This window comes from Podarcis gaigeae, assembly GCF_964106915.1.
Source record: "Podarcis gaigeae genome assembly, chromosome: 6".
Classification (NCBI taxonomy): Eukaryota; Metazoa; Chordata; class Lepidosauria; order Squamata; family Lacertidae; genus Podarcis; species Podarcis gaigeae.
Genome location: NC_139682.1, coordinates 31,701,282 through 31,726,498, shown reverse-complemented (window position 1 = coordinate 31,726,498; position 25,217 = coordinate 31,701,282). Strand labels below are relative to the sequence as shown.

Below are 25,217 nucleotides of genomic sequence, written 5' to 3'. Positions count from 1 at the left end.
TGGGCTGGAGAGTTCAGTATGAAGCACTAATTGGGTAGTACTTGTAAGATGGCACTTGAATACAAAGTACTTTTTGAATGATCAAACTTTTTTGGGTTATCTGTGTGGGGCAATTAAAAAAAATGGCAAATTTAGTATTTGAAATGCTGGATTTATGCAGGTAATGAAGTCTTCAAGACTTCATTGACCCTTTTCAATGCTATTAAAACAGTTCCAGAGCATGCCATCAAATATATCTTTTGGATATTCCTACCAGTAATTACCCTTATTATTATTATTATCTTTAAGTTGGCACATCACTGTTTTATGCTGTGGACCATGTCTTTTCATGTTTTCTTATCTTGAAGGAACATACTAGAAAAATAATTTCATCACTGTACCACAGTCCCTCGCTGTCTGATGTTCATACAGCAAGACTCAGTTCTGTGAAGGAAAACAACAGTTTATCATTAATCCTTCTATATTAAGGAAAAGGACTCAAGCAAATTTTTGATTAATTTCAAGACTTTGTGATGAGCTAGAAATTATACACACAATATTGTTGTAGTTGATTTATAACTCATTCCAAAGTAGTTGTGGGGTTGACAGCTACTTTGCATAAGTGAAGAGAAAAGGGAGAACAAATGTGGAGAAAATTAACATAATCAGTATTGGAAAAGTTAGCAATATTTTAAAATCCAAGTCAGGAAAAGGGATGATAGGTTTGCTAAATTTTCACTGTCGTAATGTGTGAAAAGGTTATGTAGCAGAGAAAAATAGCACTTTCAGTCTACAGAATTGGAGAACTTTATGAGATTTCAGAACATACACTTAACAGGAAACAGAGAGAGTTACCAGAGTGGGCTTGTATCAGGACCACTTTCTATACGTCTGCTTCACAAGTCACATTAAACCACACTTCAAAAAAAATTTTTTTTTAATGAATGCACTGTAGTCACGCAGTGTTTCCCAACCTTGTGCCTCCAGATGTTTTTGGCCTACAACTCCCATCATCCCTGACCACTGGTCTTGCTAGCTAGGGATGATGGGAGTTGTAGGCCAAAAACATCTGGAGGCACAAGGTTGGGAAACACTGCATGCCACTGGAAAGGTTTTTTGCTCTCTTTGCTTGCTCCTGATGTGCCTTTAGGAAACAAACAACGTTGGCTTGTCCTGGTGTCCAGACCTGGGCTCGTGGTTTGTTTTCCCAAAACAAATGTTGGCCACTGCTTGTGCTTTTGAAAGAACCAGGAATCCTTTTTGGATATAATCACAAGCCAGACTCTGGAAGGAGCTGGGAAGGTAGAGTGAGAAATCCTTAGCCTCATGTGATAGCATGATGAACATTCATATTAAACCATAGTTAACTTTGAACTATGGCTTAATGTGATGTGTGAACTAGACCATTTGAAAGCCATCTTTATATAGAAAAAAAAATGTCCTGTGTGAAATGGGCCAAACCTGATATTATGGGAGAAAAACTAGTTAGTTTTCCAGTATTTTCCCTTCTAAGGCAACGTGGGCTGGGGAATATTTGCAGAAGAAAACTAGTGGGTTGTTGCGTATGGGGTGGGGTGTTCTTACCCATCGGTTCTCTCCTGTAGGTACTGTCTGGGTGCTTACTTCCCCTCTCTGATTTTTTATTTTAGGACTTGCAGAGGGGGAGGAGAAAATTACATTGTGGGTAGCATTTGTAGGAGAAATTGGCAGGTCCTGGAGAGATTACGAAGCCCTCCTTTCTGCTTTCTGATCAGCACCTCCTGTGTTCCCCACTCTATCAGAAAATTTGGCCTTGGAACCTTATTGTTCCTGAGAATGTATACTTTAGCCCTTAATGTCAGTATGCTTGCTGTAGCAGAGAAGTGGTAGCTGTTGGATTCACTTTCACCAGTATGGGACTAGATTAATTCTTAAATCTGTAGCTCTTATACACAGGGCGGGGGAGAAACATAAGTGATGTAGCCCAGTATGGGACTAGATTAATTCTTAAATCTGTAGCTCTTATACACAGGGCGGGGGAGAAACATAAGTGATGTAGCCATCTTGAGTTTAAATAGATCCACCTCTGATTTCTAGTTTAGGCTGTCCTTACATATTAGTATGGCAGTTGTGTAACTCTCCCTTTAAATTTAAATTTCTGTTGCCTTGTCTTTCTGGATGACAACAGAGGCTAACTGTACTTCCTTCTCCTTCCATATTTATGGCTAGAGAAGGTTAAGATGGGATTGTGATGCTTCTCTGCTGGCCTCTGACATTAGAGTGAAGCACAGTTAGTGGCAGAGGTAGCTGTGTTCAGCCTGGTGGAAGGCTCCCACTGATGGTTCTCCCATTGGCAGAAGCAGGCAGTACATTCTGAAATGAGGTATTTTGAGGTTGGGTCCACAAATTCCCTGCGTTTAATCCTAAGGCTCTTTTGGCTGCTTGAGCAGTGGATCCACCGCTCCATCACTCATTGAAAAGATCACAAAGCAGTATGCAAAGAAAAAGCAAAAAAATGCAATAAAAATAGATACATTATGGAAAATATCAAAATCTATAAATAATACAATATAAGAAAATATAAGAGATCAACCTCCAAAATGTAGAATTGCACTCACTCAGTACACTTATCCTCTCTCAGTATCCACATCTACAAACTCCTCTGTACATCAGTCAGCCTACAGCTGCACACATTCACCCACACTCATAGAATCTATGTTCTCTATATAGATTTCCATACTTCAAAATATTTCCATATAAATACATATTTACTTTGACTTGGTACAGATTGTTTTCCTTTTAATTTTTATTACTAAATTTTAGAGAGTATTATAAAAAAAATAGAACAAGGAAACAGTGAGTTGTATCCAACTTAATCACTGTGCAAGTGAAACAATTTTTACTCACGCGGCGCAACTTCCGTTTCCTCTACTCTCTCCACATGCCCTCCCCACCCGCACCTGTTCTGGGCCTTCCCCTGGAACAGATTTGGGGGTGGTGTGTGGTCGGAGAAGGATGAGAGGTTCCATTATGCAAGCTAAAGTTGTTCTGCTCATGCAATGACTTGGATTAATTCCAGTGTTTGAAAAGATTAAAAAGGTAGTAATATTGGTGATGACAGCATTCTACTGTATTAGACTAGATTTCCAGCACTGGTGGTTTTTGGCATGCATTTTCTAATGCCAATGAAATTTGCACTGTATGGTGTGAGGTAGCATTTTTACCCCATATAATATTTGTATTTGTAGTATCGGATGAAGTGTGCTCAGCAGAACCCAAACTACCCAGAGCCAGAAAACATATTCATGGGATATTGTATAAACAAGAAAGTAATGTTTTTATTTTAAATTACAAACAATTCCAGAGTGCAAAAACTATATTTTAAAAATGCTCTGGAAATACTAAAATGTCTATAAATTACAACTGAGTATTAACTTTAATGTTTTTTTGGGGGAATGTTTTTCTTACCCCATTTAGAAACCTGAAAGAAAACTCTTCCTGGTTAGAGAAAGGTCCCCCAAACGGTGTTATATAGTTTGTGCCAACCAACTGACATTTGCTTGACCTTTCCATGACCATTTGTCTATGAAAAAACAGTGAAGTGTTTTACTACCCCAATCCACTAAATTGGCTGGCGTAATAAACACACCCCAGTGGCAAAATTCAATGCTTTTCTGGGCCATTTTATGCTGCAGGTGGTTTTCGTTTACACTACTAAATCACTAAGTGGTAACTGGCTCAAACTTGGGAATGCTGTACAGCTGACAATTTGTGTGTGGTTATGTGTGTGAGTAAATTGCACAGTGAGAAATGTGCCTGCAGTAAGTATCTTACCCTGCGAAGCTGGATGAAGGTTAATGCTAGTAGGAAGTAACTGTGAACTATATTTTTCTGTTAGATTTTTCTATACCTGAAAATAAAGTGAACAAGATCTTTTAAGTTGTATACCAGTTTTGGCCTGTCAAAAAATTCTCTTCTATGTACTGAATTATTTTTTCCCCCTTTCCTAGGATTGGCAGCCTCCATTTGCATGTGATGTTGATAAACTTCACTTTACTCCACGGATCCAAAGGCTGAATGAGTTGGAGGTAATGAATTAACTAATCGTAAATACTTCCCAGTGGCCACTGATGGATTGGGTGCTTAAAACTGTTGAGATAAATGCAGTATTTTTAATTAAAATAGCAGATCTCCTTTTCAGACAAAAAGAGGAAAAAGGTGTGGTGATTAGCCACCATTCTCTTGTGATATGTAAGGCTGGATAGAGAAGTTCTAGAATGCTACCTCTCCCTCAACAGTTTGAGGATCTGACAAAGACATAAATTCTAGCTGGAGAGCCTCAATTGCTAGCTCTCTGGCTGGCTTCTCAAACATTTTGACCTTTTAAAGATGTCTCTTTGGAGACAGTTTTTCTGCCTAATGTTCAGCTTCCCAGGGATATATTATTTAAGTATGCTTTCTTTCATTTGGCATCTCGTGGTATACAAAGGTATAAACAGATTAAACAATTAAGAACAATTAAAATCAGTAAAGATCCATTCCCAAAATATTAAAAACACAAAAGTGATCCAAGGAAAATTAAAGTTTGATACCCTATAGTGGAATCAAACACCAACAAAAGCCTGGGGGCTGAAATACACTAGTGTTGGTCTGCAGAAGATGTAAATAGTTCCATAGGGAAGGTGCTGCTACAGAGAAGGCCCTCTTCCTGGTTACTGCCAAATTCACGTCTCTAAAGTGTAGCGCAACCAAGAGGACCTCCTCATCTAAGTAATGAACATGAGGATATCCTAAAATAGTATCTGCGTAGGAGTGAGATGGGAAATAAGATACAGAGAAGTAGAAAGTTTCAAATGTTCTAGAAATGTGAAGAAGGGGTACTTCATAAGCCTGGAAAAACCACACTACTGGTTCATCTGGGAAGGACTTCATGAGAAGTCAATCTTAGGTTGTATTTCTACCACTTTTCCTCTAAATATCTTGGCTGTTACATGTTCTATGTGACATTGAGTCATGCCTACCCCTTTCCAGAGGTTAAGATGTGGAGGTGCTTCAGAAGTGCCAGTTGATGCATTTTGGTGGTGTGTTGACAGCTATTTTGTTTTGAACAGTCATTAAGCTTGTTCTGCTCATTCTGCAAGCTCCTTTTGACTACTTTTAGCATTCCATTCTACCAAAAATATCATATGATTATTATTTTTGTCATTTTAAAGAAGCAGGAGTAAATAAATATATGTAGTGTGTATTAAAATGCTATACAGTATTTGCATTTGTTCAGAAGTCTTTTCCTGTGCATGCAAGACATCAGGTGGGACTTAAATGCCACCTAGTGGTAGCAGGCAGAATTCACTGTTTTAAAATTCTGAATGCTCTGGAGCGTTAATTCTCTCATGGACCCAGTCTAAAATTCTATTTCACCACTTTTTTTGACCTCTTCTGATTGCATGGTTCAAGCCTTCCATTGCAGTGCATTCTTCATCTGGGAGCCCTGGTGGACTCTGTTGTGGGAACAATGTCCTTGTCTCCAGAGAGGATAGGCAAGGTCAAAGCAGCACTCAGTTCTGTCAAAATCATGAGTGAACCTCAGGGTGCAAATTCTGGGTCTCATGGCAATACTACATTCTTGACCTCTTCAGTGGCTGCTGCTCTCTCATTGAAGTTCCATAGCTGCCAAGTGACATATCCTCATTTCCCTGCCAAGATTGGTATGTCACTCTTTTCAGTGGTGGCTTCAGAAATCCTCCCTTCACCAGGGATTCCCTCTCAGACAACCCCCTTGGACAGTCATAATTTCAGATAGACAGAGGGCCTCTCTCTAGCAGCTGGATGCTCCAAGGCACCTAGTCCTCAGAGGAGACTCTCCTCATCAACCTGGAATGAAGGGCAGCCCACTTCATAGTCCAGCACTTTGCAACCAAGGGACATTTGGGTGCGATCCTAATCTTAACCAGCAATGTCACAGACCAACAGTCACACAGAGTGGCACTAGAGGTGGAAGAACATGTGGACTCCATTTCTGTCAAGCACTTCAAAAGGATTGAAAATGCTCAAGCCAGCTGAGCAGGGAGCACCTCCTTCGTGGAGAATGAATGCTTCAACTTGAGGTGTTTAGAAAAATTGTGTCCCACTTTTGGGACAGTCCAGGTGGACCTCTTCACCTCCTTAGTCAATCGCTCTGTCCTCACCATGGCCTCCAGGAATGCTTTATGCCTTCCCCCCATTCCTACTCCTCTCCAAAGGCTTGAGAAAAGAGAGGGTTCAGTTCACTTTGTGGTCCCATACTGGCCTTACAGGCCATGGTTTTCCGAGATGGGGATGGCATTCCCATGGACTCTTCTTTTGCATGACAACCTCTTGACTTAGGGAGAGCTTCATTATCCAGTTCCAGCGTGGCAGAACCTGCATGTTTGAAGACTGAGTGGAAGTATCTTAATCAAGTTGGGCCTTTCTCCCAGCAGCTGATACCATGTTGTTCTCCAGCATCCTCCTTCCTTGGATATATCAAAGCTCTTGGAAAGTACTCTCTAAATGATGTAATAAGAAAGGGCTCTTGCACACACACAAAAAGTTGGAATCTCAGAATTGTTATTACTTCAAGCTGGTTTGAGCATGGGCTTCAAACCTCATACCCTAAAGCTCCAGTCATCAGTCCTTTCAGCTGTGCTGTCAGAGAATCTGAGCAAGACTCAAGGCTCTCATCCATATGTCAAACATTTCCTTTGTGGTGCTTTGCTCAAATGTTCTCCCACTCACCATAGAGTCCACCCATCTATGGGAATCCACATGGTGCTCCTAGCTCTCCAAAGATCTAGCTTCATGAAAGGACTAGTGCTCTAGAACATTCAGAATTTTAAAACAGCAAATTCTGCTTGCTACAGGTAGGTAGAGCTCAAGTCCCACCAGATGTAGTTTTTACATGCACTGAGAAGAACTCACATTTGGGTGGTGTACATGGTTGCTTAAAAGCACAACAGATTCTTCCTCCATACTTCTGCTTGCATCCCAGGATAATGATTGCTTCTTAACCTGAAGAGACAGTAATCACCTTTATTTTCACTTTCTTTGCTCATTATGCATAATAGATTGGAGAATATTAAATTGGTACTTGAAAATAATAACTAAACTGTATAATAAATCCACACTCTGAACAGGCTCAGACCCGTGTAAAACTGAATTTTCTGGACCAGATTGCAAAGTTTTGGGAACTTCAGGGATGCACACTGAAAATTCCACACGTAGAAAGAAAGATCTTGGATTTATTCCAGCTTAATAGGGTAAGTTTCACATGCTTTTAGGCTGAAGTCATGCTAATTTTCAGTCGTAAGCAAGTAAAAATAAACTTGTTTGGTCCTGAAGGCCCTTGCGTTGATAAATATTTTAGAATGTAGTATCTAGATAAACGGGGATTAAGTAGTTGTATTAATTACTTAAAGCTTTGTTTTTGTCTGACACACTAAGTAATTGTGTTAAGGTAATAACTTCCTCTGGATCTAACATTTATTTATAAGATAGCACCTGCTCACTGGAGTTAAGCAGTTTCCTTTTCTGAGTTATATTTGTCGGAAATGACCCTGTAAATTTGTAAATCTTGATGTGCAATCCTTTTCATTTGCAGCTAGTTGCAGAAGAAGGTGGATTTGACTTGGTGTGTAAGGACAGAAAATGGACTAAAATAGCTACCAAGATGGGGTTTGCTCCTGGAAAAGCTGTGGGCTCACATATCCGTGCTCATTATGAGCGCATTCTTTACCCTTACAATTTATTTCAGACTGGAGCTAGTCTGCTGGTGAGTATAGACTACTTTTCCTAGATTGTGAACTTCTTTACAAATTGACTGTTTTTCCATTGTGGGAAAGAGTTCTCCAATTTTCTTTTTTGGTGAATGCTTTTAGAGTTCTAAAAAAGACTTACTACAGCAGAGTCATGGAAATTTTAATAGATTTTTTTAAGGTTTCACTGAACACAAAGACGTAGTTGTATATTAGTTGCTGTTTTTAGGGTTTTTATCTTCTTGCTTGATCAAGAAGTTGATACTTACAATGGCTATTCTTGCCTAGTAGAAAGGAAGTGGTTTGGATTGCTTTGCTCCTTCCTCACAGTTAGAAACAAGGTAGTTAGCTTTTGAACCACATCTAAAGCTGTACTTTGCTTTGAGGGCTCTATGCAGCACTTTTTTACAGTACACATTTTCAGTGTGCTAATCTTCTTAGCTTACATTGGTGCAGTTCTAGCCTGCTTGGGTTCCTTCCCTACCTTCCATTGAATGGGAGTAAGCTTCTTTCTTTATTGGACCCCAAAGTGGTTAAAGTTTATCTGCAGTTTCTGAGGTAGTTGTGCAGTTGGTATATAGAAAGCTGGTATGTCTGAAAAGACATGACACTGCTTTACTGAAAGAGTAGAAATGTATGTAGAAAGGATAGGCTTCATCTGATCAAAAACCAGTTTAGACCATCTATAGGAACATAGGAAGCTGTCCTATACTTAGGTCATTGGGCCATTGAACTACAGCAGCTGGCAGCAGCTCTCTAGGGGTTCTGACGGGACAATCCCAGCCCCATGTGGAGATTCTGGGGATTGAACCTTGGACTTTCTGCTTGCAAAGCAAATGCTATATTTCACTGAGCTGCAGTTCTTTTATGGCCAAGAACTCAATACACATGCACTGGGTACATCCAGACTAGACTACTGTAATTTTATGTATGTAGAGTTGTTTCTGAAGACAGTCTGGAAACAGATGCCAGGATGCTTGTGAGGATTAGGCAGTTTGATTATATAATACTAATTTTGTATTGGTTTCATTGGTTTACCTTTTTGTTTCTGGACTTAGTGCTGGTACTGATTTCTAAAGTCCTATCTCAGCGCCATTATTCAGGCAGCCAGGTCCCAGGGACATGGCCTATATAGTGATGTCCCTACCCTTGTAGAATTCCTTCTCCCTAGAACTCTTTAATTGGGTCCTAAATATTTATTCTGTCTAGATTTTGATTTTTTGTTCCCTTCCCATCAACTTTATCTAATGCTATTTTTGTTATGCTATGTCAGTTCTGTTCTAAAATTGTTTATTGCAAGCCCTAAAACGCAGGGTAGAAATTTATCAGATAAATAAGTGAACAGAATGGGAAGAACTTCATGACCCAGGCTGATTTCCTAGTCACCTCTCTCTCTCTCTCTCTCTCTCTCTCTCTCTCTCTCTCTTGTCAAATGAAAATCATAGAGGGTTCCCCCCCTTACGCACAAATACAGGAGTTTTAAAGATTTACAGATCACTTCTGGCAATTTCTAAATAATTGAAGCATTTTGAGCAAAAGGAGAGATCCAAATTATATATGTAACACTAGCTTTAAAACTAGTTTGGTGTGCTAAAAGGCATTTTTATTTTGGAATTTGAGAAAAGTTGTATCCCTGTCTGTACAGATCTTGTTTTCTTTTGCCTTAAAAAAAAAGAAAAATAAGTTGAAATTATTTGGTTTGATATAAATTCAGAAGGTGGATAGGCTTTTAAACTGAAGTCTGAAGTTGCAAAGAAAGTTTCTTCATTACAATTAAAAGGCTGTGTTTGCATTACTTCCCATCTTGAGCATAGCATATTTTGAATTAGTCTTTGTTCATTCTTCATAGGAGTTGTGCTATTTGATAGCTATTTGATAGCTCATTAGAGGTCATTCTAAATATCCATAGTATTGTTTTTTGTCTTTTAAGACATTTACTAACCTATCTGTAGGTCTGTGTGGCACTGTGGTGCTTATTCACTAAGTTAGTCTACACAGTAAAGGCTATGGATGTATGCTAGTAATCAAAATAGCCATCAAACTCTAGCTGTGTATGTAATAACAGGGATGTCTTCATATTCAAGGATCATGCAGAAAGCTGTTCTACTAATTTTATCCCATTCTGCAATATGGCAGGCCCTTTAAACTTGATGGTCTTTGTGTCATAAGCTTACTTACAGTGGCTGTGTTTGCACATCATGCATAGAACCACCTCATTCTGGGGGGACTGTAATAGGCCAAGTGAAACATAGCTGCTGATGAGCTAAAAGGGTTTAATTAACTCATAGAAAGTAGGTTCCATTGTTTCCACTAAATAACCATAATGGTATATTGTAGGTTGTAAAAATAAAACTCATATTTTCTCAATTAAGTATATCTATATGTGGGGTTTTTTTCAAAGTTCTGAATGTTTTGGTTATTTGTAAAAATGCTAATGATGCAAGGACAAAACCTTTGAAGTAAAAATACTAGATTTTTGTAGCAGAAAAGCAATTTTAGTGTTTCGGTCATTATCTTTGTTAATACATTCCTATTGTTTGTCCAGTAGAAGCCAGTAAGTCATTGCAGTCTGTGTTTTGCTCTAAAGGCTATATAGTCATGGTAGCATCTTATGAAGATCTGCTGCTTTGGCCTTGTGTAATCAGGTTTTTATAGTTATTGTAATAGGAACTTATAGAAGAGGATCTTTTTGTTCCATCTTAAAACAGGGCTGTCTTAATGCCCATGTACTTACTGAAAATCTAGTCCTGGTATAGGTGTCTTTATATTCCTGAAATGAAAACTTGCAGCTTTTCAGAAAAGGACCACTTAGAAGGACCACTTTCAAATAGCTACTTGTGACCCCACTTCACAGGGTCACAATTCTTTAAATTGTAACTCTCCAAGCTCTCTCTTGCAATAGGCGCCAGACATTTGTTCCAAACTGATGTGTTTAGTGGATGATGCAGTTCTGGAAAAGGTATGTTCAACATTTTTTTTAAATGATGATCCTTTCCCGTTTCTCTTCTAAGCTGTTTCAGGTGCTTCCTCTATATCCACCTGTGCAAAATAGTTCTATATTCTGTCAAGTGCATCAAGGAATTGTGTGAATCTGTGTTTTGGGCACAGGATTTCAATTATATGCTTTTCAATAATGTTTCTATAAAAGCATCTTTCATTAACTTGGTTTATCCTTGATCCATTGTCTCTGGCCTATTCACTGTATTTTAATTTAGTGTGGAGTGTTCATTGCCTAACTCAGACAATATTTCCTGTATTCCGTGATTGTGTGTTAGTGTATAATACAGAGAGGGAGAACTGGAGGCAAATGCTGTATAAAAAATTAATTGCCTCTTATTAATTTCTTGCATTCATTTTTAAGCAGCTATATATTTGTGATATTATGGAGTATTGTGGTATTTGTTGCTGTATATATCTTTGCAATTATTTACTTAAGATTTTATTTTTTCATATGTAAAGCTTCTACCCTTCAAGCAAGTGCTGTTGTTGGATGCAAAATGATTCTTTAGCAGCTATGATTATTCTTCTCCCCTGTCTATTACTTGTATCTTCATAGCTTTTTGTTTGAAGTCTAAATGTTCCTCAGGAGAACAATTAGCATTGTGATGAGAATTGACAACCTTCTATGGAATTTTGTTTTATTGGTGCTTCTGTAACTTTTGGATTCTTGAAAGCTGTGTGGAAAAAAAGTTAAACGCCATTTTGTGCATGTAGAGGTTTATATAAGTAGTTTGGTGAATGATTAAAATTCTGGTTATTTAAAAGGCATGGTGTACCGTATTTTTCGTCCCATAGGACGCTCCATCCCATAGGACGCACCTACTTTTTTTGGGGGGGGGGGAAATAAAGGGGAAAAAATTTCCTTTATTTCCCCCCCCCCCAAAACCAGGTCGGGGAACAGTGGGATGGCGGTGCTGCGCCTCCCCGCTGTCCCCCGAGCTTGTGGGGCTGGCCCATGTCTGCCTGGCGCGAGGGGCGCCCTGCTTCAGGGCGCCCCGCGCGTCGGGCGGCAGGCTACAGTCCGCAGCATGGGGAACCCTCTGTTTCAGGGCGCCCCACGCGCCCCCCGGGTGCACAAGGCTTGCCAACACCAGCGCGGAGCACGGGGAGGCCTCCGAAGGGCGCCCCGTGCTCCGCGCTGCCAGCTGCCGCCCGCAAGCCTTGCGCTCCCGGGGGGAGATCCCCCGGGTGCGCAAGGCTGGCCAACACCAGCGCAGAGCACGGGGCGGCCTCCGAAGGGCGCCCCGTGATCCGTGCTGCCGGCTGCTGCCCGCAAGCCTTGCGCTCTTGGGGGGGGGAGATCCCCCGGGCGCGCAAGGCTTGCAGACACCTGCGTGGAGCACGGGGCGTCCTCTGGAGGGCGCCCCGTGCTCCGCGCTGCCGGCTGCCGCCCGCAAGCCTTGCGCTCTCGGGGGGAGATCCCCCGGGTGCGCAAGGCTTGCGGACACCTGCGTGGAGCACGGGGCGTCCTCTGGAGGGCGCCCCATGCTCCGCGCTGCCAGCTGCTGCCCGCAAGCCTTGCGCTCCCGGGGGGAGATCCCCCGGGTGCGCAAGACTTGCCAACACCAGCGCGGAGCACGGGGCGGCCTCCGAAGGGCGCCCCGTGATCCGTGCTGCCGGCTGCTGCCCGCAAGCCTTGCGCTCTTGGGGGGGGGGAGATCCCCCGGGCGCGCAAGGCTTGCGGACACCTGCGTGGAGCACGGGGCGTCCTCTGGAGGGCGCCCCGTGCTCCGCGCTGCCGGCTGCCGCCCGCAAGCCTTGCGGTCTCGGGGGGAGATCCCCCGGGTGCGCAAGGCTCGCGGACACCTGCGTGGAGCACGGGGCGTCCCCCGGAGGGCGCCCCGTGCTCCGCGCTGCCGGCTGCCTCCCGCAAGCCTTGCGCTCTCGGGGGGAGATCCCCCGGGTGCGCAAGGCTTGCCGACACCAGCGCGGAGCACGGGGTGGCCTCCGAAGGGCGCCCCATGCTCTGCGTTGCCAGCTGCCGCCCGCAAGCCTTGCGCTCTCAGGGGGAGATCCCCCTGGTGCGCAAGGCTGGCCGACACCAGCGCGGAGCACGGGGGGTCCTCCGAAGGGCGCCCCGTGCTCCGCGTTGCCAGCTGCCGCCCGCAAGCCTTGCGCTCTTGGGGGGGGAGATCCCCTGGGTGCGCAAGGCTGGCCAACACCAGCGCGGAGCACGGGGGGTCCTCCGAAGGGCGCCCCGTGCTCCGCGTTGCCAGCTGCCGCCCGCAAGCCATGCGCTCTCGGGGGGAGATCCCCCGGGTGCGCAAGGCTTGCCGACACCTCCGAAGGGTGCCCCGTGCTCCGCGCTGCCGCCCGCAAGCCTTCGGCTCCCGGGGGAGATCCCCGGGTGCGCAAGGCTTGCGGACACCTGCGTGGAGCACAGGGCGTCCTCTGGAGGGCGCCCCGTGCTCCGCGCTGCAGGCTGCCGCCCGCAAGCCTTGTGCGCCCGGGGGGAGATCCCCCGGGTGCGCAAGGCTAGCAGACACCTGCGCGAAGCACTGGGCGTCCTCCGGAGGGCGCCCCGTGTCCGCGCTGCAGGCTGCCGCCCGCAAGCCTTGCGCGCCCGGGGGAACTCCCTCCGGGTGTGCAAGGCTTGCAGATAGCTTCCTGGAGCCTGGAGAGCGAGAGACGTCGGTGCGCACCGACGCCTCTCGCTCTCCAGGCTTCAGCGAAAGCCTGCATTCGCCCCATAAGACGCACACACATTTCCCCTTCATTTTTGGAGGGGGAAAAGTGCGTCTTATAGGGCGAAAAATACGGTACATGGTCAAGCAGAGAGAGAACTTTCAGATGCATGCAGGCCACTTTAGCTTTTTCCTTGTCTGGGCATCCCTGTGCTACCACCATGTGGTGTTTGCCTATGTACCACATTTTGATCAGGCAACACTTCAGTTTAATTGTAGATTTTGTAAGTTCAGTTGTAAATTTGCTAGGAAACATATTTCAATGCACAGCTGGCAGAAGAGGAATGATCAAAAGGTTGAGAACTGTTTCTCACTGTGTTTGTTAAATCTACAAAGAATTCAGGTTTAGCTTTTTATGACAATGGCACCTTGGTGTCAAAACAGATGTGCATTTTTTTTTTTTTTAATACTGGGAAAAGCAACACTCTCTGTTTAATCTCCCCCTGCTGCAAATCTGCTGCTAATCCTGCTGGGGGAGGGTACAGGTACACGTACATTGACTTAATCTTTTCCTCCATTAGAATAGCAGTCAAGATTATTATTTTTTTAAAAAAGTGGGCATGGAGAAAAAGTGTATTTTCTACATCAAGCAGTGTATAACTTTAGTGAAATAAATACATAAATATAAATATTGTTCTCTTTTTTTCCTAGCAGTAAAACATTTATGTTTGGTAACTACTTGTGTTCTTTGCTTCTTCAGCAAAAATTTAATGATTTGTGCCTACCTGAGGGCCAGTGGTTGGAGGGCTGCAGTTAGTATGTTGTACCAGGACTGACCCAATTTCAGATTCCTTTCTCTTTCATGACACTCCTTGGGAGACCTTGGGCCAGTCACCACTCTATTCCTAACCTTATCTCACAGCATTGTTGTGACAATAAAATGTGCACGGTATGGAATAAATGTACACTATCCTTCTCTCAAGGAAGGAAGGGTGAGAAAAACATGTAATATTCCAGTATTTTCATAGCAGATTTGGTATTTTCGTCCCACTGCCCAGAAAACTCAAATGTTATTATCAATAGCAATCCACAGAAATGGTGAAATTGTCAAGAATTCTATTGCAGGTCCCATGCAGAGTACCTTGGATGTAAATGATCGCAATCTACTTTTCTTCTATCCACTGTCATTAGTCACCACCACTGCAAAACTGCCAGATTGTTGGATCCAGATTTTCTTCTGCAGTTACTGTTGGAATGCCGTATAGAACACAAAACTTGTAACAGATTTATTTTCCAAAAAAATTGCCATTATTAAACCATTTTAGAAAGTACAGATTGGTATTCCAATCCATCTGTAGTGAATATAATCATGTATGGTTTTTTATTTTAGCTACTAAAAATACTTTACATTGGGTTGTTTTTTTTAAAAAAATGTGTGAAATATTTGGTAGGAAATAGAGAGAGGAAAAAATCACTTTTGCTTGTTTTTTTAGTGTCTTCAGAAGCCAGATATTACCAGTGGCACAAAGGACAAGGAATATAAACCACATGATATTCCTCAAAGACAGTCTGTTCAGCTGTCTGAAACTTGCCCACCTGCTCGTCGAGCAAAACGCATGAGAGCAGAGGTAGGATTGACTTTTCATGTATTGATTTCTAAAATGCCACAATTCAAAGCCACAGAAGTACTTTATAAGTAGTTATTTTCCTTGCCAGAAATTAAACAGCAGTTCCAATATTTCCACATCATCGCTGCCTATGGTTCTGAGGAGCACATACAGTTTTATTTATGGACTGATACTCTTTAAGAGATTATGAGTGGGTTGTAGGATCACACTGCCTTTCCTTGTGGGAACAAATCTTTCAGCCTTAACCACAGTGAAGTCTTGTGTTGGCACTAACAGCAACTGGATAACCAGGGTTCCCATTTAACAAGGATTTGAATCTAGGGTCTAGATTTCACTAGCATTTCCTCATATTGTCTGAAGCTGTTGACATCTTAAGTAATGCAGTTTATATTCATACAACATTTCTTATACACATTGGGGTTTAGAATCTCTTGTAGTCATCTACAACAGCTCTGTAGAATATATGTCATAATTTCCACTTTTGAGTAAACTGAGGCTGAGAAATGCTGACTATCCAGAAATCAAGCACAATTTTGGTTGCCCTTGAAAACCGAAGGCCTTAAGCAACATAACATTCTTTTGAATTCCTACTAGAATCTAGTTTATGAAAAATTTCCATTTGGGTGTCTTAGACTAAGTGTAGCATCCCTGAAGCTTTACAGTTCTCTGGAGAACCACCAAGGTGACTTATCAATTGTCTGAATTGGTGTGTGTTTTTGTAATTTTAATCATATACTAGCACATCTGTTTTAAAGCAGCTGAATCTAAACTTTCTGAATAGTCTAGGATGCAGCTTTAGCCTGGATTGTGTGAATTGCCTTGACTTTGACTTAGGCATCCACCTACAGCTGTGCAGGAGCAATATCACTACATGAAACTCCTACCTACTTTTAGTAGGGAACAAAATGTCTATGAATGGGACTTCTTCATTCTTCTAGTTTATCAGTAAAATATTAATTGTAGGTGTTGGATACTTCAGGCAAACATTCCTCAGCATTGTCGTTACTGTGCTTCCATAAGAGAAAATCAAATGCCAGCAGTTGAGGAGGGAGTCAGAAGCACTCCTTCCTTTTCACCTTTGCATAATCTTACTATTGTCATCAAGATGATATGGGGCAGACTATACATTTGAACACATCCAAATAACTATCCCAGCAGCGGTCTACTGTTGACAGGTAATTCTGTACTGAACAAAAAGGAAGAATAAATAAAGATTAAGCTTAATTCCCCTCCCCTCTAGGCTACTAATATTAAAACTGATTTGGAGGAAACTACAGAAACCAAAACTCACAATTTGAGACGTAGAATGGGAACTACACCTCCAAAGCTTGAACCTGAAAGTGGTAAGTGTATCAATGGGGTGGGGGGGAATAAAATAGTAGGCATTTGCTTTTTAACATCCAAATTATAGCTTGACCAGTATTCACTTGGATGTAGTATTTGCCAAAATGGTGGTGGCTTTGAAGCAAAATCTTTTATTTTAAAATAAAGCTTTGAAATTTATGAACTTGCTGACCTTTAACAAGAGAAAATACATTGCTGAGACTGTTGGTTTTTTAAAATGTAACTTCTGTAAAAAAATTAATTGACAAATTGTAAGTAAGTTGGTAGGCACCATCTTAGAAGAACCTATTCCCTTTCTCTTTCTCTTTGTTTTTACCTGACACCCACCCTGCAGATTTAATAAATTAATAAATATTCACACAATTTAATCACTTAAGGATTCTTTAAGTGGGTGACAGCCCCATTTAAACTCTTTTAAAAGCAGTTCTATTTTGTCTCAAACACTTTTGAGTAATATTTTCTAAATGTATTTTGCTGAATCAGATAAAGAGTCTCAAGGCCTTGTGAAAAGGGAAACGGTTGAAAAAAAGCAACCCATTTGGGAAACAGAAAGAGAAAAACCAAAGGGACGTTCTAAGAAAAGCTTTAATGCAGTGAGTACTCTTCTCCCCCGCCCCCTTTAATGCTGATTGTAGAAAATTATGGGCTTGTAGTTTGAACTTAGTAGTCAGAAGAAAAATAATTTCTTGGTATTTTGTATTGTGAAATACAGTGATGCAATACTTTTGATTCTTGGTTAATATAGAAAAGATATTCTGTGTTAACTGTAACAGGTTTTTGCAAAAAGTTGATCCAAATGAGGTTCTACAATTACCTCATTCATTTAGAATGAGATCTCAATTTTGGCATTCAGCTGTCCAGTAGCCATATGGCAAATTCCATCTGATATCTGTGTCATGTGCTCCATCTTGCTATGCAATGGGAAAGCTGCTTTTTCTGAAAAGCTGAGATGCAAGAAGCTATGTAACTGTCACTGGATCCTTTTTCTCTTCTAGGAGACGGACTGACTGCATATTTCTTTATAGCAGCCACAGCTGAGATGATAAAATGAGATGGCCCATGCATCCCATTGTACTCCTTGATGGAAGGGTGGGATAACTATTAGAAAATAAGGGTGTTTTTGATGGTAGCCCATCAGGTTTTCTTTACTCTTTTTTTAAATCCATCTATTCATAGATAACACACTCCAAACAACTGGGCCATTAATGGTGCAATGCGAACCTGGCCTGGCAGCAGTAGGGTTTAATGAAGTGGCAGGATGCTTCTGCATCCCTGCCACACAAGCTGCCCAGGACCGAAGGTTGCACCAGTTGGGAGTTGGCACAGCTATCAGGCTTGGGCCCAGTGCCATCAAGTCACAGCAGTGAAGTCCTGGGGCAACACAACTGTTTTGTGCCCTGTTTTGGAGCTTTCTGTGGAGCACTGCTAGTAGGTTATACTTCTTCTCAAACATTCAGTTCATGAATCTTCTCACCAGTTCAAAGGGTGTTTGGATCACAGTGCTTCTAGCTTGAGATGTTTGTAAGAATAAAGAAATGAAATGTGTTTCTGCATACACATGACATGTCTACATCATATCTATCTGTCAAGTGTTTTCTTACCAAGAACCATGCATAGAAGTAAGCAAGGTAATGATGGGACCAATCCCCCATCCCTCACTTTGGCAATTTTTTTTACAGGTGGATTTGTATGTCTGTCTCTTGTGTGGCAGTGGTAATGATGAGGATCGTCTGCTCCTATGTGATGGCTGTGATGACAGTTACCATACCTTTTGCTTAATACCACCTCTTCATGATGTTCCCAAGGGGGACTGGAGATGCCCCCAATGCCTAGCTCAGGTAATAATAAAATATGGGTGAAATATTTCTCCCCCCCCTAGGTCTCACAAATATAAAGGGTCAGCACCCAAGTAGACTAAAATACATTAAGCAAAAATCTGTTTTTCTTTGACTTCTCCTCTACCTTGGAGGTTACTGAGTGGTATCCAAGTAATATGTCCCATCAACACAAGGGTTTCCAGAGGTATTTTATCTGCACAAGTGCCTTGCGCCTTCCCCAGATCTGCTGTACAGGGTGTATGGAGGTGTGGGGGGAGGAGTTCTGTTGCACAAGTAGTAATCCAAGTAGTAATCCTTCTTCTGATGGAACTGCAACTTGAGGCTACTCTGGAGACAATCCACTGTTGTACACCTTCATCCTACCCAACCCCATGGTGCAATTACTCATTCAGTATAAGAGTTTGTTTAGATTCAGCATACTCCTAGAGCCCCATACCCTTCTTATCATTCAACAAAGGGTTGTGGTGGCTCCATTGTTCCTCCTGGAGACAATTTAAGATTCTTCTCATCATAGGGCACCCGCACATATCTAATATAGTGTGTGTCTGCCTGGGTCTTGTTACAAAACCCCTTCCAATACTGTCCTGTATTTATGGAGTTAATTTCACTCCTCTTATCAGTAGCTTTCCCATTTACCTTTTAGGCAGTTCCCTCTCCAAGATTAATTTATGGGTCTGGGATGTTAAAAGTGGCCTTCTACTAATTAACTTTTAAAGTCAGTTGCTCTGTGTCCCGGTCCAGCCTCATTCTCTCCACATACACCCCGGCCACACTCTTTTATGTTGTCAGAAGGGTACAGAACATGTGCATGCTTGACATCTTCTCTTACTCAGGTGATTTGTTTTACCACTATGGTAAATGTACACTGCTGAACTCCATCCAGTTATGGTTAGTTTTTAATACATGCCTCACAGGGACCTTTGGTTTAGATAATTAGATGTGAGTGATTGAACCCTGTGACCCAGGATTGATGGGAAGCTCCCACTGTCAGCCCTCTGTCCCCCAAACTGCCAATGAGCATTCTCCCCAATGGTTTGTACTCATTTTGAGAAAAAAGTGGTGGGGCTTTTGAAGAGCACCATCTACATTTCTCTACTCCTTGTTTATCCTTGTAGTGTAATCTGCAATTCCTTTTGTCAACCTGTAAAAATGGATCCATGCTAGTCCATCTTGGATGAAGTCCATTTTGTTTGTTTAAAAAAAATACTTGCTTTATGTATGGTATGTTTTCTCTTTGTTAATTCAGTGCTGTATTTTAATTACACAGGAGTGTAATAAACCACAAGAAGCATTTGGTTTTGAACAGGCAGCAAGAGACTACACACTTCGCACATTTGGAGAAATGGCAGATGCCTTCAAGTCAGATTATTTCAATATGCCAGTGCATGTATGTTCACACTTCTAATGAGTCTGTTAACTTGGGTTTCATTATTGGGTTTATTAAAATTTGCATTCGGGGGAAACTCTTGTGTTGGTATCTAGAAAACAAAAATGGAGAATTTAGTTATGAATTTGGAGTGGGAAACTAAACGCTGGCAGTAGGGTTTCTATCTCATCCTTATAAAGTGGGTGGCGATGCGATTATTTATAAAACAGAATGGCAGCTGTTTCCCATTTGGTTTTTTACATGATAAAGTTGAAGATTCAGAATTGACACTCCCTGGGCAGAACCAGTGTGGGGAAGGAGTTAAGGTGTTGAAAGATTCTTGCCTCCCTCTCCCACTGCTATCCTGGCATTTTAAAGGAATTCAGTGAAACTTGCATTTTAATGAACAGGTGGCTACTTTAACAACTTGACGGCCCCAGAAAGGATTTATATCCTGCTTGGTACTTATTTATTTGCCATGACACTTCCATACCGCCCATCAGCTAAGTCCTTTGGTACTAGTTACTACCTGACAAACTTATCTTGTCACCTTTTCTAATGTTTTCTCTAGCATTTATTCTGATTTAATGCATTTGTTAAAAGAGTTTAACACTGAGTTGTGGAGTACAATATCTTCTAACAGTACCAATGTAAAGAATAATTTTTTTTACTGATTCCCTAAAACTGCATGTGTTTGTAGTAACAGAAAGCGAGTACTGACCCCTGCAAAATGTTGAAATGACCAGAGATACTTGCATGCATGTATAATTCTTATTGATGCCCATTAGAGACTATTAAATCTATGACCCTAGGAATAGGATTTCCCCAACCTAAAATATTTTAACTATTAACCTGAGATACCTGAATCATCCATTGGTCCATCTCATCTTTCTCATTGGCATGTCTCTATTCATGCAAGGACCCCCAAGTTTCTTTCTATGTGGCACTTCAACTGGTCCAGGGAAAGTATGAAAGTGGCATTTTCCTTTGTTTTCATGGTTTTCACCACTAAGGTGCACTTCTAGTTCCTTTCCAGCTCTCTTTGTCTGTCTTGTTTCATTGTGGCCTCTCCTACTTATATTTGCAGCATACCTGCTACATTCCCCCTGTTTTTTGATAGGGGATGGCATTCTGTGTTAGGGATAGTAACACTTAACCCTCACCACCTTACAATTCCGTTTCGGCCCTTTATACTTATAACATGCTGCTGTTTTATTTTTTGTTAGTGAGTAACTTTTACCTGCCTCTTGTTCAGATGGTTCCTACAGAATTGGTTGAGAAAGAGTTTTGGCGTCTTGTTAGCACAATTGAAGAGGATGTTACAGTGGAATATGGTGCTGATATTGCTTCAAAGGAGTTTGGCAGTGGGTTTCCTGTGAGAGGTGGGAAAATCAAATTAAAACCAGAAGAAGAGGTACGATTTGATTATTAACTAATATTTGGCATGTAGGCTGTTTAGAGACATATATAAAATTTCATGGATTCAAAGTAAGAAATGAGCAACTCAGACTGGCCCCAGCCTTTTGGCGGTTTCTCTGCTTGTGAATTAGGTGGTGGTTATGGTATTTTTCAGTTCCAAAATGACCATCTCACTGATTCTTCAAGAGGAGGGAGGAAAGCACTTTGCTATCACTTTAGACGTGAATGAAATTCTGGAACAACAATATACTCCCCCAGATCAAGTACTTCCTTTCCAATGTGGTAAAATAAGCCAAAAATATCCCAGATGGGAATAATTTGAAGCCAATTACTTAGCTGCTCAGAGTTTCTATGCTTATTTCAACCATGGAAGCTTTTAAACTAGCTATTTAGTCCAAAATCACAATCTTTTGTTCACATACTATTTTTTAAACAAATCATCCAGATGACTTGGCCATCAAATTATTGTTCTTTTGGCTTTGTCTTGTTTGTCTTTCATTCCTTTTTGGAGCACATAAATTCCAACTGTTGCAAGGGGGGGGGGGGAATCAGAAGACCATTGTAGCCCTGGCTGGTGTACATCACCTTTGTCCTACAGTCCCATACCTCCCTTCATTACATTTTTAGCCCAGGTTTCCCTCCCACCCTTCCTTGTTGCACTGGAATAGAACTACTGTCATAATTCCACCCGACCCCCTGCCCTTAGACTCCAATTTGAAGGAAGAGGACTTTGTGTGGCACAAAGCTGGGGAGGTTTGCAAAACAGTGAAATACCTTTTGCAAATGATTCAAAGACACTGTGAAATCCCCCTCCTTTCTCTGATTCACATGGCACTGGAATTAGTGGTGCCCGCCCTGTGGAACACTCTCCCATCAGATACCAAGGAAATAAACAACTATCTGACTTTTAGAAGACATCTGAAGGCAGCCCTGCTTATAGAAGTTTTTAATGTTTAATGTTTTATCGTGCTTTTAATATTCTGTTGGGAGCCACCCAGAGTGACTGGGGAAACCTAGTCAGATGGATGGGGTATAAATAATACTATTGTTTGTTTGTTTGTTTGTTTGTTGAAATCAGTAAGAGGTCCTGCTGCTTTTCAAGGCTGAGAAGGGAAGATCTCGTTCTCTCTTGCACTGGGCTGTGATGGAAAGCAGCAGGATCTCTTGTTGCTTTCTGATTTCTGCAGCTTCATGTGAGTTAGAAAAGGCAGGGGGAAATCCATGCCATCTGCAGTGAGAGATATTTTACTGTTCTGATGTTCAGCACACCAAGGAAATGTGGGAGGAAGGAGTAATCCAGGATGGGAAAACCTGTGGCTTTCCTGATGTTATCGGATTCCCATCAGCCTCAGTCAGTATGGCTTGTGGCCTGGGATTATGGGAGTTGGAGTCCAGAGAACCACAAATTTCCTGCTCCTGCATGAACACTTCTTGCATCCCCTTCTCTTATAAGTTCTGTAAAATTACAGTTGTGTGTGGACATCCACATGTACCCATCTTCATTTGGCTCTTCAGCATACAGGTGGGCATTCCTGGATGCTAATGGAAATGAAGTACATAACTGCTGTATGGAACCATTATTTTTTATTTTATTTTACAGCTGAGAATTATGCCTCAGCAATGCTAAGACATCCTACTTCCAAGCAGCCCAGGTGATCTGTAATACATGTATTAAGACACAAGTGCAATCAGAACTTAATAGGAATATAAATTTATTTTACTGGAAAAGCTAATGTTAAAGCAATAGCTAGACTTAGGGTGGTAAAGTACCCATGCAATATTCTATGGCATTTTTTAGAGTTACGAAATTAGAAAAATGTCCTCCTCAAATAGAAAACTGCTTTTTAAATGTGGTTTATATTAAACCTGTGGACTCTCCCATTTGCTTTGCTTTCAGGAGTATCTTGATAGTGGATGGAATTTGAACAATATGCCTGTGATGGAACAGTCTGTACTTGCTCACATCACTGCAGATATATGTGGAATGAAGTTGCCTTGGCTATATGTAGGGATGTGCTTTTCCTCATTTTGCTGGCATATTGAGGATCACTGGAGCTATTCCATCAACTATCTGCACTGGTGAGTTTATAGGGAATGGAGCATATAGATATGTTTGTGCAACCTGATATATATAGGTCACCAGACTAAATTATGTTTCCTTTCCTTTTAACATTAATATCTAGGTATTTGTATCTCTGCATACCTAAATTGTCTCCCCATTTATAGGACATAATTATGATCCTAAAACCTGCAAATGGTTGATTAATGTAGTTTATCTGCTTTTTTTATGTTTGCAGGGGGGAGCCTAAAACATGGTATGGAGCCCCAGGATATGCAGCTGAGCAACTGGAAGATGTAATGAAGAAGTTGGCTCCTGAGCTATTTGAATCTCAGCCAGACCTTTTACACCAGCTGGTTACAATTATGAATCCCAATACATTAATGTCTCATGGTGTGCCTGTATGTCAATGAGCTTTTGTTTTCACCCCTACCCCTTCTAGTGCAAGGTTCATAGCTTAAGCAGTTGTTTTGTAGTACCTGACAAACTTCAAGCTTTTTTGCAAACACTAATAGTTGTGATGTTTCATGAGCTATAGCTATAGAAAGAGCAATACTGTCCTTGCTTCTCAATAATTGATTTGAAACTAGCAAAACCAATTTTTGTTTGCTGTTCCAAGCTCGTATTGTGCACAAAAATGTGCACAATTCGATAGTGGATGATTATTAGTTCCTCTGTTGCACATTGCTTGCTTTTTGTGCAAATTATAGTCTCCAGGTAGAAATTCTGTGTCTGTAAAATGATGTGATGATTTTTCTTCAAGGGCACTACTTTGGAGTAATTCCTATAAAGGAATAAATGTGGAAAGTTACATCAGAATGGAAAATCTAAATGGAAAGAGTTATTACCGTATATACTTGAGTATAAGCCGACCCGGATATAAGCTGAGGCACCTAATTTTAGCACAAAAAACTGGGAAAACTTACTGACTCTAGTATAAACTGGTTCACCACACCACAAACCTGGTGGTAGCAGCATTGGTGGAGGAAGAACAAGTAGTCTGAAAGGGCTGCTTTCAGGCTGCTCGTTCCTCCTTTGCTGCCGCTGACAGTGGCAAAGGTGGAGGAGGAGGAAGGAGCAGCCCGCTTGTCCCTCTATCACCGCCTCTGCCGCTCGCAAGAACAGGCATAGGAGCCGCGGTTGGGAGAGGCACAGTGCATTGCCTCTCCCAACCGTGGCTCCTGTGCCTGCCCTTGAGAAAGGCAGGCGGTGGCGGCAGGACCAGTGGCGAGAAAGGGCTCCTTTTGGGGCGCTCCACCCTCCGCCTCCCGCCTCGAATATAAGCCAAGGGGGGCTTTTTCAGCATTAAAAATGTGCTGAAAATTTGGCTTATACTTGAGTATATATGGTATTAGTCTTTCTTCTCCCTCTCCCTCACCGGATACTACAAAGCTTTAAAGGTGACTTGCAGCAAAGAAGTAAGGTATAAACATTCTATGCAACAAAACATCTGTGTGGATAATACTGAGCTAGATGGACCAGTGGTCTGACTTTATGTGAAGATAGAAGCATCCTTATAACAGTGATTATATACCAATTATGAGCTATTGAAATCCCCCTTCCCCAGCTGCAACAGTAAGATAAGCATTACAACAGGGAGCTAACAAAACTCTTCAAGCAGCAGGAGGAAACATTTTACAATAAAATGCCGAGGCGTCTTGGCCTGGTGCCAAAAGATGTGGAGTTATGGGTTGTTTACATGCCACTTTTTGGCTCAAAACCCCCCAAAGCAGTGAATGACGTGGTAGTACAAAAGAAATATACAATAGGTAAATCAAAACAATATAAAATAGCTAAAGCACCAAACACTCCTGATCACATTTGAGAGCTGCATTCATGTTTTCGCCACAAAAGCAGCTCCACAGCATTACACAAATCATTTAATTTGCATCATCTTGTGCAGCACCAGTAGCATGTTGTCACTGGAAAACAGGTTGTAGGCTGGGTAAAACAAGTTGTGTCCAACTTGGTTTTACTTGTAGCAGAGACATTGATTACTTACTTTATTTGAATGTTCTCTTTGTACTATTACAAAACTTTAATAAACATGTTTAAATAAAAAAGAGCAAACCTGTTGCAATGACTAGCTCTGGGCTAGTCATGTTCATTAATTTCAGTGGCTCTACGCTGAGTAAAAGCTTAGTTGAATAGCTTCCTTAATATTTAGCCCCTTTATGTTTGCCAACATAATGTGACAGAGAGCGTATTAGAG

General features: G+C 41.6%; 1 protein-coding gene and 1 long non-coding RNA gene across 3 annotated transcripts in view; both read left to right on the top strand.

Annotated features, from left to right (window-relative positions):
• Positions 1–25,217, top strand: part of KDM5B (lysine demethylase 5B) — a 50,428-nt gene that overhangs the window by 6,640 nt on the left and 18,571 nt on the right. Inside the window, exons 2-13 of one of the 2 annotated variants that reach the window (XM_083746448.1) lie at positions 3,969–4,046; positions 7,110–7,232; positions 7,574–7,744; positions 10,630–10,686; positions 14,845–14,979; positions 16,220–16,322; positions 16,807–16,916; positions 18,003–18,161; positions 19,429–19,548; positions 20,783–20,941; positions 22,844–23,025; positions 23,244–23,406. In XM_083746448.1, coding sequence (XP_083602574.1) covers positions 3,969–4,046; positions 7,110–7,232; positions 7,574–7,744; positions 10,630–10,686; positions 14,845–14,979; positions 16,220–16,322; positions 16,807–16,916; positions 18,003–18,161; positions 19,429–19,548; positions 20,783–20,941; positions 22,844–23,025; positions 23,244–23,406 — 1,560 coding nt within the window. The remainder of the gene's footprint in view (positions 1–3,968; positions 4,047–7,109; positions 7,233–7,573; positions 7,745–10,629; positions 10,687–14,844; positions 14,980–16,219; positions 16,323–16,806; positions 16,917–18,002; positions 18,162–19,428; positions 19,549–20,782; positions 20,942–22,843; positions 23,026–23,243; positions 23,407–25,217) is intronic. The other variant, XM_083746449.1, reaches the window with a different exon arrangement.
• LOC310848099 lies at positions 10,693–13,955 on the top strand. Its single transcript, XR_014566162.1, has 2 exons — positions 10,693–11,513; positions 13,503–13,955. It is a non-coding gene; the product is annotated as an uncharacterized lncRNA (long non-coding RNA).